General features: G+C 46.7%; 1 protein-coding gene across 6 annotated transcripts in view; it reads left to right on the top strand.

Moving 5' to 3' along the window:
- The window catches only part of sgip1a (SH3GL interacting endocytic adaptor 1a), a 43,527-nt gene that overhangs the window by 20,308 nt on the left and 6,802 nt on the right, over positions 1 to 16,417 (top strand). For 4 of the 6 annotated variants that reach the window (XM_056414092.1, XM_056414091.1, XM_056414094.1 and 1 more), the window contains 12 exons: positions 306 to 317; positions 835 to 856; positions 957 to 1,041; positions 2,665 to 2,750; positions 4,426 to 4,509; positions 4,966 to 5,040; positions 5,148 to 5,816; positions 6,369 to 6,490; positions 7,233 to 7,386; positions 11,169 to 11,228; positions 12,994 to 13,105; positions 13,451 to 13,606. In XM_056414092.1, coding sequence (XP_056270067.1) covers positions 306 to 317; positions 835 to 856; positions 957 to 1,041; positions 2,665 to 2,750; positions 4,426 to 4,509; positions 4,966 to 5,040; positions 5,148 to 5,816; positions 6,369 to 6,490; positions 7,233 to 7,386; positions 11,169 to 11,228; positions 12,994 to 13,105; positions 13,451 to 13,606 — 1,637 coding nt within the window. The remainder of the gene's footprint in view (positions 1 to 305; positions 318 to 834; positions 857 to 956; positions 1,042 to 2,664; positions 2,751 to 4,425; positions 4,510 to 4,965; positions 5,041 to 5,147; positions 5,817 to 6,368; positions 6,491 to 7,232; positions 7,387 to 11,168; positions 11,229 to 12,993; positions 13,106 to 13,450; positions 13,607 to 16,417) is intronic. The other 2 variants (XM_056414093.1, XM_056414095.1) reach the window with 2 other exon arrangements.

The following is a 16,417-nucleotide window of genomic DNA, read 5'->3' as shown; positions in this document are numbered from 1 at the left end:
AGGGGGGGGGGAGATGGAGAGGAGGTGGAGGATGGATGGATGGAGAAGGGAGGAAGGGGAGACGATGGAGGATGGAGGGGAGTTGGAGGAGAGGTGGAGGGGAAGCTGGTTGGTTGTTGGATGACGACTCACAGCAGGTTCATAGATGACATCGTCTTCATCAGAAGAGGGGGATGAAGGCCCCCCCCCCCTGATCCCCAGCGTGATCGGCGGGCCTCAAGTTGTCCCCCTACAGGAAGTCTGCGGTACTGATCTGTCACTCTCTGACCAGGTGTCTCTTCTCTCTTCCTTTTTGCTGGTCACAGAGACGGAGCCCGGTAAGTTACTCATTCCATCTTCATCTTCATCTTGCTCTTCACCTTTTCCTCCTGTGAGCCGGTTGAATGAGGGAGAAGATGCGTCGGTGGGTTTCGGTGTCCGAGGCGACGGATAAAAAACGTTGACATTTTGATATTTAAAATTTTTTAATTTATAATTTAACTTCTCCAGATTCTCAACATTCGTGTGTCTGTGTTTCTTCGAATGGCTTCGTGCTCCGTCTCTATAGGGGGGGGGGGGGGGTGACAGCTGGGCCCTTTGATGTCTCACTTCAGTCGCTGCCCGTCGTCGTGTCTTCTCATCTCAACAGCCCCCCCCCCCTCCTCACAGGGGGAATATTCATACATATGCTCACATACACACGGGTGTCACATTAAAATAATCTGTTGATTTATTCGCAGCTGTTTGACTCATGTAATCATCTTCAGTCACATGACAGACAGATGCTTTCAGACCATTTGACTTGTGAGTGACTCTTCTCTGTTTTCGTGTCTTTTTGTTTTCTTCATGTCCCAGGCTCTGAAAAGGAACCCATCCAGTGAGTACCGCTCTCAGGCCACGTTGCCATTGTTTCATAAGTGTGACTTTAACGTGACCCCGGGGTCACGTCTGCTCCGCTGACCTCTGCGTTCCTCCAGGTGAGGAGATCGCCAGACCGAGACGCGTCGCCGTGGCCCCGCCCCCGCCCACAGCGGCCCCCACAGCGGCGCCGCAGCTCCCCAGGTATGCACCTCACGGGCCTCGCGGTCCGTCCCACCAAGACGCACTCTGTGAAGCTCGGAGAGGCATTCGGGTCTTTAATAAGTGACCCAACGACCTCACGCAGCTATCAGTGCGTCACTTTATTTCACAGTATTTTCACGTCACTCAATTCAATTCAGTTTATATTGTATAGCCCAATATCACAAATTACAAAGGGAGGGCTTTACACTTTGTAAATATACATCCCTGAACTTTGACCTTGACATCGGATCGGGAGTTGTTCCTGTTCCGATGTCAAGGTCAAAGGTCAGGGATGTCGTCCCAAGAAATAAAATAACAACATTTCAGGGGTAAAAAAAAAGTGAAGAACCCTTCAGGAGAGCAACGGAGGAGGATCCCTCTCCAGGATGGACAGAAGAATAGAGGTCATGTGACCAGAAGGAATCATGACAGAGTTACATGAACACAATGAGGACCACAGAGTGTCTGAATAGTTGGTCGTGGTCATGGACCTCGATCCAGTCTCAGATGTTCCCCTGGTGTTCACGCCCTGAAGCTTTCTGCACGCGACTCGACGGCTTCATCCATCGGGCTGCGGCGTTCCTTTAGAACACATTATATTAAGAAAGGATATCGGGGAAAGAAGGGATCTATAGAAATGTTCACTCGTTGTTTCATTGCAGCCATTTGCTCAAATCTAAAAAGTTCCTTTTATTTGTGACTCGGCTCCTCCTCTGGACAGAAAAAAATTAAAAATGTAGAGATTTTTGCACATTTATTAAAAAAGAAAAACTGAAATATCTCCTGGTCGTCAGTATTCAGACCCTTTGCTCAGTGCGAGGTCTGAATACCTTCATGTCCTTCTCGTATGAATGCTGGTCCCACTTGTACGTGTACAGTTGCATTTTAAGTTACAGAACTAGTTGTAATGGCTTTTTCTTAGTGTCCACATGTATGTTATGTTTGTTCCCATGTCTGCCGTCCGTCCCGCACCAGGAGACAGTCATTCATATTTATTCATTAATAATTGCAATAATACAGTTACCATTTAGGATACAGCCAACCATAAAATTAATTGATCCTAAGATGGCAGCAGATTGAAAAGAAGAAGGAAAAAAAGCGTAATGAGCCATTTATTACCTTCGCATTGAAAATGCGGAAGGTTATGTTTTGATCGCCGTGTATTTATTTGTATGCGTGCGTGTTTGCGTGTTATTCGCATAACTTAAAAAGTATTAAACCGAATCGCATGAAATTTGGTGGGATGATTGGTTATTATCCGGGGACCATTTGATTAGATTTTGGGATCGATCGGGTCAAAGGTCAACGTCAAGGTCATGAAAAGGTCAACATCTTCTTTTTATCATAGCGCGGTCAAGTTTTATCCAATTGTCATGCAACTAATGCCAACATGTTCATAATTCAATGCCCAATCTTGTGATAGGCGAAGGTATGCGCTCTACCGGGTGCCCCTTCTAGTTCTGAGTGGTTTCGTTCTCTTGGTTCAACGTCTTGAAACTATCATACAGTTTGTTAACTTATTGTTCATCTTCACACGTGTTCTACCTGCTGCATGATAGGGCGATAGAATCCACACCTGAGATGTCGTGTGTCCTGACATCATCTCTTCTCTGACCGTTGCAGCAGTCAACCACCGCCGGTCTCTGAGGACACCACAGACTTATTTGGGCCTCCGTTGGAAACGGGCTTCGGAGAACCAAAAAGTGAAGGTGAGCGTCCTCGCTGCGTCCTTCCGTCTGTGTGTCAACGGTTGTCACCGGCAACACAATAAACACACTTATTGTCTCTTTTAAAGCTGCCAGCCCCCCCCCCCCCCCCCTCACCTATTTCTCTGACGTCATCGGTCTTCCCTCAGGCTCTCTGTGCCGTTGTGGATTCTCTCCCATCCGTCTTTGCGAAAGGATCACAGTTGAAATGGGTCACCTTCGCGTGCGCCGCTCTCGGCCAATCACGTAGGACGTAGCGGTCCGGTTCTCCGCGCCGTTACGCAACCGCCACGTCCGGCACGACTGACACCGACCCGACACAAATTCCCTTTATACATTCGGTCAGACCCCGAAAACAACAACAAGCTCTTATGTGACGACTGGTAACTCATGACGATGGTTTCATCTTCACAAGATCGTAAAGAGAAGGTGTGTGTCGTATAGAAACTCTCTGGTCGTGGTGTGTGTGTCGTATAGAAACTCTCTGGTCGTGGTGTGTGTGTCGTATAGAAACTCTCTGGTCGTAGTGTGTGTGTCGTATAGAAACTCTCTGGTCGTAGTGTGTGTGTCGTATAGAAACTCTCTGGTCGTGGTGTGTGTGTCGTATAGAAACTCTGGTCGTGGTGTGTGTGTCGTATAGAAACTCTCTGGTCGTGGTGTGTGTGTCGTATAGAAACTCTCTGGTCGTAGTGTGTGTGTCATATAGAAACTCTCTGGTCGTAGTGTGTGTGTCGTATAGAAACTCTCTGGTCGTAGTGTGTGTGTCATATAGAAACTCTCTGGTCGTGGTGTGTGTGTCGTATAGAAACTCTGGTCGTGGTGTGTGTGTCGTATAGAAACTCTCTGGTCGTGGTGTGTGTGTCGTATAGAAACTCTCTGGTCGTAGTGTGTGTGTCGTATAGAAACTCTCTGGTCGTGGTGTGTGTGTCGTATAGAAACTCTCTGGTCGTGGTGTGTGTGTCGTATAGAAACTCTCTGGTCGTAGTGTGTGTGTCGTATAGAAACTCTCTGGTCGTAGTGTGTGTGTCATATAGAAACTCTCTGGTCGTGGTGTGTGTGTCGTATAGAAACTCTGGTCGTGTGTGTGTCGTATAGAAACTCTCTGGTCGTGGTGTGTGTGTCGTATAGAAACTCTCTGGTCGTGGTGTGTGTGTCGTATAGAAACTCTCTGGTCGTGGTGTGTGTGTCATATGACCTCGTGGAGAGTATGATGAGTGCTTTAAGGGGATTTCACTATTGTTGTCGAGGCATGGTATGTATTGCGATCAGTCTCCTGGTTTAATGCCGTGACTCTGCCAGACATCCGACCTTCATGAAGGTTATAGAGTCCAGAGGTCTGGAATCCGGTCTTGTGGTTTGCAGCACGGTCATGGAAAACCTGCAAAAGTCTTGACGTTTTTTATTCATTAATATGCTTTTTTTTAAAGATTGACGCACAAAATATAAGCCGGCTTACACTCTTTAATACTCGCACGTTTTTCCGCGCTGCAAGTGAACGCACCTCAAGTGAGAAGACGTGAATGTTTATTGTTTTCATCGAGCCATCGTCTCATGTCGCCGGTGCTCGGCCTCTGAAGTCGTCGCTCGCCGTCCCGAATAAACCTCATGAGAAGCAAAGGATCCGAACCCTTTGAGGAGCGTTGTGGCTCTGACCTCCTGACCTGTTCTGTCCCCTCAGGGGGGCCCTCTGAGTCGGACCCCTGGGGGGCCGCTCTGCTCTCAGAGCCCCAAGCCTCTCGGACAAGAGCCTTCCCCACAGGAAGTAAGTTTCATAACCCCGCCTTCTTCTTCTTCTTCTTCTTCTTCTTCTTCTTCTTCTTCTTCTTCTTCTTCTTCTTCTTCTTCTTCAGTTCACACCCAAAGGGTTGAATGCTGGTTGTAGTTTGTTATGTAAGAGATTTTCCCATGATGCACCAGCCCGTCCTCCTTGCATCTGGCATGCTGGTGACTGAATGAGCTTGACCGCATGTTTTCATTTGGGGGGTGTGGTGAAAAATGCTTTTGTGACCTGAATGTGTGTTTCAGGCTCATCTGTTCAACTTTACTTCTTTATTTGCAACAATCGACAATCTTCAAAGTTTATTCGGACATAACTTCCTGTTTTATGGGACTATTTAATTTATTTATTTAATATGCGTCTGAGTTATTAGCCAAAAGGCTATTTTTTCATCTGAAGTCCTGAGTATTCGTTGTTCCACTTTTTTTAATGTTCTTGCAGCTCCGCCTCCTCTTCCGCCCAAGAATGTCCCGACCGGCCCCCCGTCGACCGCCCCCCCCTCTGCAGACGTCGCTGGTAAGAGCTCCTCTCACCTCAGGATGAATCCTCTCCGTCTCTGTCGGTCTTCCCGTTAACCGAGCAGCTCCTCCAGCCTCTGACTCCTCGCTGGTTGTCTGTCTCAGAAGTTTCCTCCATCGCGGACCTGGACAACATCTTTGGCCCGGAAGAGCCGGCGCCCCCTGCTGGCGAGGAGACGAGTGACGCGTGGGTCTGCTTCAGTGCAGAATCGCCCGAGGAACCGGCGCCTCCCTTCCCGGGCTCTCCTCCTCGGCCCGAAGCCGCCGCCCCGACCGTGCCTCCGTCGCCACCTTCTCCACAAGAGCCCGCCCCGCCTCTCCCCGTGTCCCCTCCCCCAGAAGAAGAGCCGGCGCCCCCGCTCCCAACCTCCCCCACTTCCTCGGAGGAGCCCGCCGCACTGTCCGCCCCCTCGTCTCCTCCTCCGACCCCAGAGGCTCGGCATCTCGCCGCCTCTCCAAAGGAGCTCGAGTCTCCTCCCCCTTCTTCTCCTCCCACTCCTTTAGACTCCGCCTCCAGCTTGCCACCAGCCCCCGCTCCGAAAGCAAGCGCCCCTCCCGCCGCAGCGTGCTCCGTCCTTCTGGTTCCGTCTCCGGAGGAGCGGCCCAAGAACTCTGACGTCCTCCAATCCAAAGACGGCGGGAGCGAAACCGCCGCCTCGCCCGGCGACGCCACCCAGGGCAGCCGGAGTACGCACCCCCCACCTCCTCCCCCGACGTATCGGACCGTGGTGTCGTCGCCAGGTCCCACGTCCGGACCGGGAGGCTCAAATAGTGGTGAGTCGTGGTCCATGACTCTCGTCCGGTGGTTCTCAACCTTTTTTCAGTGATGTACCCGGATGTAAAAAATCTTTTTTAATGAGTAATTTTTGGGTAAAAAAAAAAGATGTAATACACAGCACTCTGCCATTAGTGGCCGATTTAATAAAATATATATCCTTCGCATATATTTATATGTATATATATATAAATGTATATTTATTTATATTTATATATACAAATATTTATTTATATTTGTATATATATTCATTTATTTATATATATATATTTATTCATTTATATATATATATATATTCTTTTTTATATATCCTTGTTTTGGTGGTTACAGCTTCATGAAAATCTGAATCCTGCCGGATACTCAGGGAGGTTGTTGTTCTTAATTCTTTCCAGAGGCGTGCGTCCCATTGTTAGATTACAGTCACACGCTCTACATGTACACTGTTTGCATGAAGATGTATTTCCATAATCGAATCAGGAAACATGCTTTCCGAAGTGTCTCGGTTCTGTCCGTCCGGCATAAAGCCCGTCTGTCCCCGTGCTCCTCCACAGGCGCCTCCTCCCCGGTGCGACCCGCCACTCCTCCGTCGGTCGGCCCCACCCCTCCACCTCCTCCACCCCGGCCCCCGTCACGGCCTAAACTTCCGCCGGGGAAACCGTCTGTCGGAGACGCAGTAAGTTATATGATTCAATTCAGTTCGTACGGCCAGGGAAAACCTGGGAAAGTCTTGGAATTTTAAAATGGTTATTTGGCAAAAAAATCCCCACATTTTTGGAAAAGTCATGAACGTTTGTTATATTCTTATGTGCATTTTACACTGAGTTTTAAATAATTATTATGCTTTTTAAAAGAATGACGCTCTAAATCTAAGCCGTCATACGCTCTTTCATACTCGCACATTTTTCCACGCTGCAAGTGAACGCACCTTAACTGAAAAGACATAAATGTTTATTCTTTTAATCAAACTATTGTCTCTCATTCATTTGAGTCATTTAAGGTCATATATGTTATGCTTTGGGATTTTCATTGTTAGTTTAAATACATGTTCTCACTTTTTCATGTATACACCAAGAAATTTAAATTTAAAAAATGTTTAGTCATGGAAATGTGGTTTAAAGTCCTGGACACCCATTGGTCAACATGTGTATGACCCCTGTTTGTATAGCCCAATATCACACATTTACAAATTTGCCTCAGCGGGCTTTACGATCTGTTCGCATACGACGTCACTGACCTTTGACCTCACATCAGATCAGAAAAAACGCCCCAAAAAATAGAAAAAATAATTTCACTAGGAAAAAAGTGAAGAAACCTTCTAATTACTTGAAATGACTCATTCTGGTTAAAGATCTTCCCCAACAAAAACAAAACAAGCGATGGTAAAACCTTCCCTGACCTTTGTGTCCCCCGTTCAGATGGTTCCGTTCAGCCCGCCGGTCCACTCGGCCAGCCCCCCCCCCGTGGCCCCGTTGGCGCGGGCCGAGAGCACCTCCTCCATCTCCTCCACCAACTCCATGAGCGCCGCCACCACCCCGACCGTCAATAAAGAGCTCTCCGTGTCCGTGTCAGGTGTGTGACCCCTCGGCCCGTCTCCATGGCGACAGGCGGCCGTCTCCATGTTTTAAGATTAAAAGTTCTTCCTTGACGCACCGGCCCCGTCCTTCCTTGCGCTCAGTTTTTTTTTTCTTCTTTTTTTGTTATGTGTCACGCATTTTGTTCTGATTATTTATAAAAGTTCAGTTTTCTGGACTCAATGAAGTAATAGTGCCAACATTCGGAGTGGCATCTTAAAACCGTGCATGGCAGCAGTTTGTATCTGGGGACGGATTATGTAAAACATGTGTTTTTTATTCATTTAAAATAAGAATTAATATCGTTAAACTTTACACAGTTATGTCTGGTTTAGGTTGACGCACACAGACGCATGTATTTATTTACACTCACACTCGTCAATATGTGAGGCAGATGAAGCAGGTTGCTAATTAAAGCTCAAACAAACCTTATTTTCATTCATTAATGCAGAGTTGTAAATGGATGATATCAAATCACAGTAGATTGTAACACGGCTGAGTCTTCATAGATTTAAGAAACAGACTCTGGAGGCAGCAGCAGTTACATAAAAACATAATTTTGTCCCTGGTTGCTTTTTAAAAAAACTGATTACTGAGAAAAAACGACAAAGTAAATGTCTCCTCTAGATTGAGACCGTAACGAGGCTTTCCATAAATACATATCATTATAAAGGTCACCGAGACTTTCATTATAAACTGACACTATTTCAGTTTATTCTCATCTTTATTTACATTTTTTAGCTGCTTTTTAATTTTTTGATTTATTTGTTACTTTTTAAGATTTTTTTTGGTCCAATTTTATGATTTTTTTCTTTTGTTAATTTTGCTTTCTGCTTCTTCTTCTTCTTCTGCCGTTTGTTTGTCTCTTTATTTCCTTTTCGGCTCGTCAGAAGACGACGTTTACGTTGACAAACTGCCCACCGGTGGGAGACACTGACTCGCTGGGGGGGGCGGGGTCTTCATGCCCTCTCCTCTCCTGTCAGGTGTCTGGACAGCGAGGCGTTGTTGGGGTCTTGTTTCATCTCAATGATGAGTCACGTTAACATCTCGTTATCCTTCATCTCCTGACACTTCACTCGTCTTCGTCACGTTTTGACACTCATCTCGTTCTTTTTAAATGTGGCGGCTTTTCTGTCAAATGGTCGTTTTCCTTCAATGTTTGGCGACTCGAAACCTCTCCACACATCTCAGTCTCTCTCTCTTTCAGTTCCTCTCTCTCCTATCTTTTCTCTTTCAGTGGCTCTCTTTCTCTCTCTCTTTCAGTCTCTCTATTTTCTCTCTCTCTCCCTGTCTTCTATCTTTCAGTCGCTCTCTCTTCTCTCTCTCTCCCTGTCTTCTATCTTTCAGTCGCTCTCTCTTCTCTCTCTCTCTCTCTCTCTGTCGTCTCTCTCTTTCAGTCGCTCTCTCTTCTCCCTCTCTCTCTCTGTCTTCTATCTCTTTCAATCGCTCTTTCTTTCTCTGTCTTCTCTCTCTTTCAGTGGCTCTCTCTTTCTCTCTCTCTTTCAGTGTCTCTTGCTCTTTCAATCTCTCTTTCCATCTCTCTATTTTCTCTCTCTTTCAGTCTCTCTCTCTCTATCTTCTCTTTCAGTCACTCTCTCTATTCTCTCTCCCTCTGTCTTCTATCTCTTTCATTGCTCTTTCTTTCTCTGTGTCTTCTATCGTCTCTCTCTTTCTTTCAGGCTCTCTCTCTCTTTCAGTCTCTCTCTTTCTTTCAGTCTCTCTCTCTCTCTCTTTCAGTCGCTCTCTTTCTTTCAGTCGCTCTCTTGTTATCCGCAGACAAAATCTGCCAGAGAAAAAGAAGGGAAAGCAGCGATGAGACGAACAGCTTCAACTGTTGCGTAACATTGTGTTTGTTTTTGTGTTCACCCCTATGCCCCCCCCCCCCCCATCAGACCTTCCTGTCTTATGACCATGTCGCCATGGCAACCCTGTGTCCTTTTCTTGGCAACATATAATATTGTGTTTGTGCAGAGCAGTTCCTCCCAGATACCTTTAGTGCGTGTGTGTGTTTGTTCAATGAGTGTGTGTGTGTGGTCTGTGTTCAATGAGTGTGTGTGTGTTCAATGTGTTGAATGAGTGTGTTTGCTTTCAGTGTGTGCGTGTGTGTGTGTGTGTGTGTTCAATGTGTGTGTGTGTGTGTGTTCAATGAGTGTGTGTCTGTGTGTGGGTTGTGTTTGTTCAATGTGTGTGTGTGTGTTTGCTCAATGTGTGTGTGTGTGTGTTTGCTCAATGTGTGTGTGTGTGTGTGTGTGTGTTTGCTCAATGTGTGTGTGTGTGTGTGTTTAATGAGCGTGTCTGAAGAGCTGCTTATCTCTGGGCCCTTGAGATCCATATTGTCAGTAATTCTCTCTCACTCACACACACACACACATACACACACACACACACACACACACACACACCAGTCAGCGTCGGAGCTGAAGTCTTGCATGAGAACCAGACGAGCGGCAGCAGCTGTTCTGTATTCATGCCGTCGTCTCTCCACCTCCTCAAAGTTCAGCCGACCTCCACCTGGCGCCAAAGCCTCAGGCTCCTCCCACACTGACCGCCCGGCCGCCCGCCTGTCACACCTGTCACTCTTGCACTCTCAAGCCATAGGAAAGCACAACCCCTAAGCCCCGCCCCCTCTCTCAGCACCTGCCCCTTTGTTCTCTTCTGCTCTCATCCCCCGACACACCTGCATTCATATGAGTAAATGTATCTGTGGAGCTCCAGTTGATGAATTTTATTAGATTAAAGTTAAGCGTGACTTCCTGAAAGCACGTTTAGTTTAGTCCCTGTGAGGCCAGAATGTCTTCATCTTCATCTTCATCGTCTGATCCCTGGGGGATCTGGCTCCTGAACTTGGGATGGTCTCAGTGCTGCCCCCTGCAGGCCGTCGTTGAACACGACCGGCTGCTTGCCATTTTTTTTTTAAAGAAGAAGATTTGAATAGTGGAGGACACACACACACACACACAAGGATACACACACACATAGAGATGCACACACATAGAGAGACACACACACAGAGAGAGAGACACAGAGGTACACACAGATACACGGAGAGAGAGAGAGAGACACACACACACAGAGTGAGAGAGAGAGACACACACACAGAGAGACACACACACACACAGAGTGAGAGAGAGACACACACACAGAGAGACACACACACACACAGAGTGAGAGAGAGAGAGAGACACACACACAGAGAGACACACACACACAGAGTGAGAGAGAGACACACACAGAGAGACACACACACACACAGAGTGAGAGAGAGAGACACACACAGAGAGACACACACACACACACAGAGTGAGAGAGAGAGAGACACACACACACAGAGAGAGAGACACACACACACACAGAGAGAGAGAGAGAGAGAGAGGCCTAAAATAGATAAAAGAACAATCTGCCACTGTTGGAGAAAGTAGTGTCGTTTAAATCATCACGTTGTAGAATCACCTTTAGGAAGTTACTCACTGGAGGAAACACACCTGGCCCTCGCTCCACCTGTCTCTCCTCTCTCTCTCTCTCTCTCTCCTCTCTCTCTCTCTCCTCTCTCTCTCCTCACGCTCTCGCTCACAACAAGACACCGGGCGTCCGCCGCTCCGCCTCTTCTCGGCCCTCTCCGGGCCCTCCACCCCCACGTTTCACCCCCACCGCGACGTGTGATTAGAACCATGTGAGACTCACGCTACTGTCCTTCTCTCCTTCTCACCCCCCACTCCCCCCTCCTCACCCACTCCCCTCCCTTTCATCCCTCCTTCCTCCCTCCACCCCTCCCCCACACAGAGAATGACCAGCCGTCCCTTGTCTGGTTTGACAGAGGGAAGTTTTATTTAACCTTTGAAGGTAAGTTTTCTCTCACACTCTCTCTCTCTCTTCTGAGGCTCATTTGTGCAAGCTTCGACCCCCCCCCCCCCACCCTCTCTCCCCCTGACCTGGTCCTTCTCTCCCTCCTCCCTTCCCTCTCCTTCCTTTCCCTCCTTTTCAATCCCTCCATCACTCCTGGCTGAGCCCCCCCTCCCCCTCCCCTCATATGCAGTCTTGTCATATCTTCCTCTACCTTCTCATTTCAAAAAGAATCCTCGTTCTTCATGTACTTCACTAATCTTCCTTGTCGTTGCTTTTTGTTTTTTTTGGGTTGGATCTTCGGTCTCTTTGATCTTTTTGATCTTGTCGAAATATTTCAGCTTTAACGGCATGTCTGCAATAAGCATGTCTGCATCTATTTCTCTCTCTCAATCTGCCTCTTGTCTTTCCTTTCTCATCTACCTGTTGCTTATTCAATCAAAGAGTGTAACACATTGTTTTAAATAATGATAAAAGGGATTTTTAAGAGTCACAAGTGTATTATTTGATAAATCAGAATTTCAGGAAAGTTTATAATTTAGTTTCTGAATTGCGGAATCATGAATGTGAATGACCGACGCTCCCTGGACGGAGGTGTAATGACGTCATGCCAGCAGCAGGTGGAAAGCAATGAGCTGCATTAGGCACTAGAGCACATCGTTTTTATATCGTAACACATCGTATCATATCGTAACTTTGTATCGTAAAATATCGTATCATATCGTAACATAGTATCATATTGTAGCATATATTGTATTATATCTTAATATATATCAACATATCGTTATATACCGTATCATATCGTAACATACTGTATCGTACCATATCGTAACATACCGTATCGTAACATATAGTAACATATCGTAACATATCATACTGTATCTTAACATATCGGAACATAACGTAACATATGGTAACATACCGTATCTTATTGTATCATATCGGAATATACCGTATCGGAACATATTGTATCATAGCGTAACATAACGTAACATATCGTAACATAACGTATCATATCGTAACATCGTATCGTAACATATCGTAACATCGTATCGTAACATCGTATCAAAACGTATCGTGACATCGTAACAGACTGTATCATATCGTAACATATCGTATTGTGACATATCGTAACATAATGTATCGTGACATATCGTATCATATCGTAACATATCGTAACATATCGTATCGTAACATATCGTTTCGTAACATATCGTAACATACTGTAAGATAACGTAACATATCGTGACATATGGTAACATATCGTATCGTAACATATCGTAACACAACGTAAGATAGAGTTTATTTATGTTGTATATCTAGTTAATGTTTGCTCCATCAAATAGAGACGAAGGGGACAGAGGAGAGGATCTGTTGTTCTCGGCGTGAGGAGAAGGAACTCGACGAGTCGGCAGAACCACGACGACGGAGCCGCTGCTTTATCTGTATTTAATGACTTCAGTCGAAAGAACAGAGAACGACCTCTTCACGCGTAACCTGCTGTTCTCACGCCACCGTACTAACACACAGTGTCCTCATAGCAAATGAGTTTTATTGTGTGTGTAGTTCTCATTCCAAATAAGTTGTATTGTGTGTTTGTGTGTAGTTCTCATTCCATCCACACGCTGCTGGTTCGGAAGAGAAGAGAGTAGAGTCCTGGTTTGGGGGTTCTGCATCTCTTAATTATCGACGTCCGTTGACTGTATTGTGACAGTGGGTTAAAGCTACTATGCTATATATATATGTGTGTGTGTGTGTCCTCCAGGCTGCTCCCGGGGGCCCAGTCCTCTCACCATGGGGGCTCAGGACACTCTCCCTGTGGCCGCCGCGTTCACAGAGACGGTCAACGCCTTCTTTAAAGGAGCCAACCCCAACAAGTAGGTCAACGAGCTGTTATTAACTGCTTATATACATGTGCATGTTATTCATGTTTAACGCTGTTTATGATCTAAAACTAACTGTTAATTTTACAATCAACACTTGAAATGATGAGAACCTGCAAATGACACGGTAGTACAACATGTAACCCCGACTTTGTTTCATGTGTACCTCTTTACTTAAGGTTTTAAAATGAAATCAGCGGCGTAAAGCTGGATCCATTGCAATGTTGTTATTTTTTTTAGAATATACAAAGAAGAAAAACGCTAAATTGACAAATGACGTGTCCGCTGTACATGCGGCGTGTCTCTAACACACGCGTGTGGTCTTCCTCCTCCCCTCAGGTGTGTGGTGAAGGTCATAGGTGAGATGGTTCTGTCGTTTCCGGCAGGCATCACGCGGCACTTTGCCAATAACCCGTCGCCCGCCGTGCTAACCTTCAGCATAACCAACTACAGCCGGCTGGAGCATGTGCTGCCTAACCCCCAGCTGCTCTGCTGGTAATGACCTCACCACCTCACCACTGACACCACCTCACCACTGACACCACCTCAACAACTCACCACCTCACCACTGACACCACCTCACCACTGACACCACCTCAACACCTCAACAACTCACCACCTCACCACTGTCAACAACTCACCACCTCACCACTGACACCACTGACACCACCTCACCACTGACACCACCTCACCACCTCACCACTGACACCACTGACACCACCTCACGACTGACACCACCTCACCACCTCACCACTGACACCACCTCACGACTGACACCACCTCACCACCTCACCACTGACACCACCTCACCACTGACACCACCTCACGACTGACACCACCTCACCACCTCACCACTGACACCACCTCACCACTGACACCACTGACACCACCTCACGACTGACACCACCTCACCACCTCACCACCTCACCACTGACACCACCTCACCACCTCACCACCTCACCACTGACACCACCTCACCACTGACACCACTGACACCACCTCACGACTGACACCACCTCACCACCTCACCACTGACACCACCTCACCACTGACACCACCTCACCACCTCACCACTGACACCACCTCACCACTGACACCACCTCACCACCTCACCACCTTACCACTGTCACCACCTCACCACTGACACCACCTCACCACTGACACCACCTCACCACCTCACCACTGACACCACCTCACCACTGACACCACTGACACCACCTCACCACTGACACCACTGACACCACCTCACCACCTCACCACTGACACCACCTCACCACTGACACCACCTCACCACTGACACCACCTCACCACTGACACCACTGACACCACCTCACCACTGACACCACCTCAACACCTCAACAACTCACCACCTCACCACTGTCAACAACTCACCACCTCACCACTGACACCACTGACACCACCTCACCACTGACACCACCTCACCACCTCACCACTGACACCACTGACACCACCTCACGACTGACACCACCTCACCACCTCACCACTGACACCACCTCACGACTGACACCACCTCACCACCTCACCACTGACACCACCTCACCACTGACACCACCTCACGACTGACACCACCTCACCACCTCACCACTGACACCACCTCACCACTGACACCACTGACACCACCTCACGACTGACACCACCTCACCACCTCACCACCTCACCACTGACACCACCTCACCACCTCACCACCTCACCACTGACACCACCTCACCACTGACACCACTGACACCACCTCACGACTGACACCACCTCACCACCTCACCACTGACACCACCTCACCACTGACACCACCTCACCACTGACACCACCTCACCACCTCACCACTGACACCACCTCACCACTGACACCACCTCACCACCTCACCACCTTACCACTGTCACCACCTCACCACTGACACCACCTCACCACTGACACCACCTCACCACCTCACCACTGACACCACTGACACCACCTCACCACCTCACCACCTCACCACTGACACCACCTCACCACCTTACCACTGTCACCACCTCACCACTGACACCACCTCACCACTGACACCACCTCACCACTGACACCACTGACACCACCTCACCACTGACACCACTGACACCACCTCACCACCTCACCACTGACACCACCTCACCACTGACACCACCTCACCACTGACACCACCTCACCACTGACACCACCTCACCACTGACACCACTGACACCACCTCACCACCTCACCCGCAACACCAGGGACGGATTCCAAGATGGCTGGATGCTTTGTCGGCCATCTTGGAATTCATTCCACTACCGTTCAAAAGTTAGGGGTCACCCAGACAATGTTGTGTTTTCCATGAAAACTCTCACTTTCATTTATCAAATTAATTGCAAAATGAGTATAAAATCTAGTCAAGACATTGACAAGGTTATAAATAATGATTTTTATTGTAAATATTAATGTAGTTATTCTTGTGGCTCAAAGGAAGGCCAGTTTTATAGCTTCTCTCAGCAGCATAACTGTTTTCAGCTGCGCTCACATAAAAAGGGTTTAAAGGGTTTTCCACCCCTCCGCTAGTCTTCTCAGGCGATAACACAATGTACCATTAGAACACTGGACATGGGCCTCTACACACCTCTGTAGAGACCTCATTAAACACCAGAGAATAGTCATGTACACATTAACTATGTAGAGAGAGTGTTTATGATTCATTTAATGTTATCTTCATTGGATAATAAGGACATTTCTAAGTGACGCCAAACTTTTGAACGGTAGTCTATATTGGATTTAAAACACATTTTCTACATGTTATGAATGTTTTTTAATTCAACTAAACTCCATTCAAACCAAATCAAACACTCACTATGCATATAATGTGTATTAATAATACCTAAACGGCATATTGCGTCATGTAATCAAAAAGGAGAAAATAATATAAACTTATCATATATATATATATATTCACTAAAAACTAACAAAGTTAAGATGTGCATATGCACAATATTTGGAATTAGGACTTAAACTCGTTAAAATATCTTGAGATATGGCTCGTAAAAAACATTCATAAGTAAGATCTGAAAAATATTTAAATGAAATTCATAGAATATCCGCTTTTTTTTAAATAGATTTAAATGAGAAATATTTTTATAAAAATGCTTTTCTTAAACTGAACAATTCACGTTTGTAAAGTCAGACTTTTTTTTGTCTCACTAAAATAAAATTGCTGTTAAACTAGTTTTTTAAGTCGTTATTGCCAAAACAAGCTAGTTTCCCCCTCGTGATGCATTCATCTTACAAATTCAAGAAACATGAGATTCTTCA

Source organism: Pseudoliparis swirei, chromosome 5 (assembly GCF_029220125.1).
Source record: "Pseudoliparis swirei isolate HS2019 ecotype Mariana Trench chromosome 5, NWPU_hadal_v1, whole genome shotgun sequence".
Lineage (NCBI taxonomy): Eukaryota > Metazoa > Chordata > Actinopteri > Perciformes > Liparidae > Pseudoliparis > Pseudoliparis swirei.
Note: the sequence above shows the minus strand (reverse complement) of the source record. Positions and strands in the feature narration are given on the sequence as shown.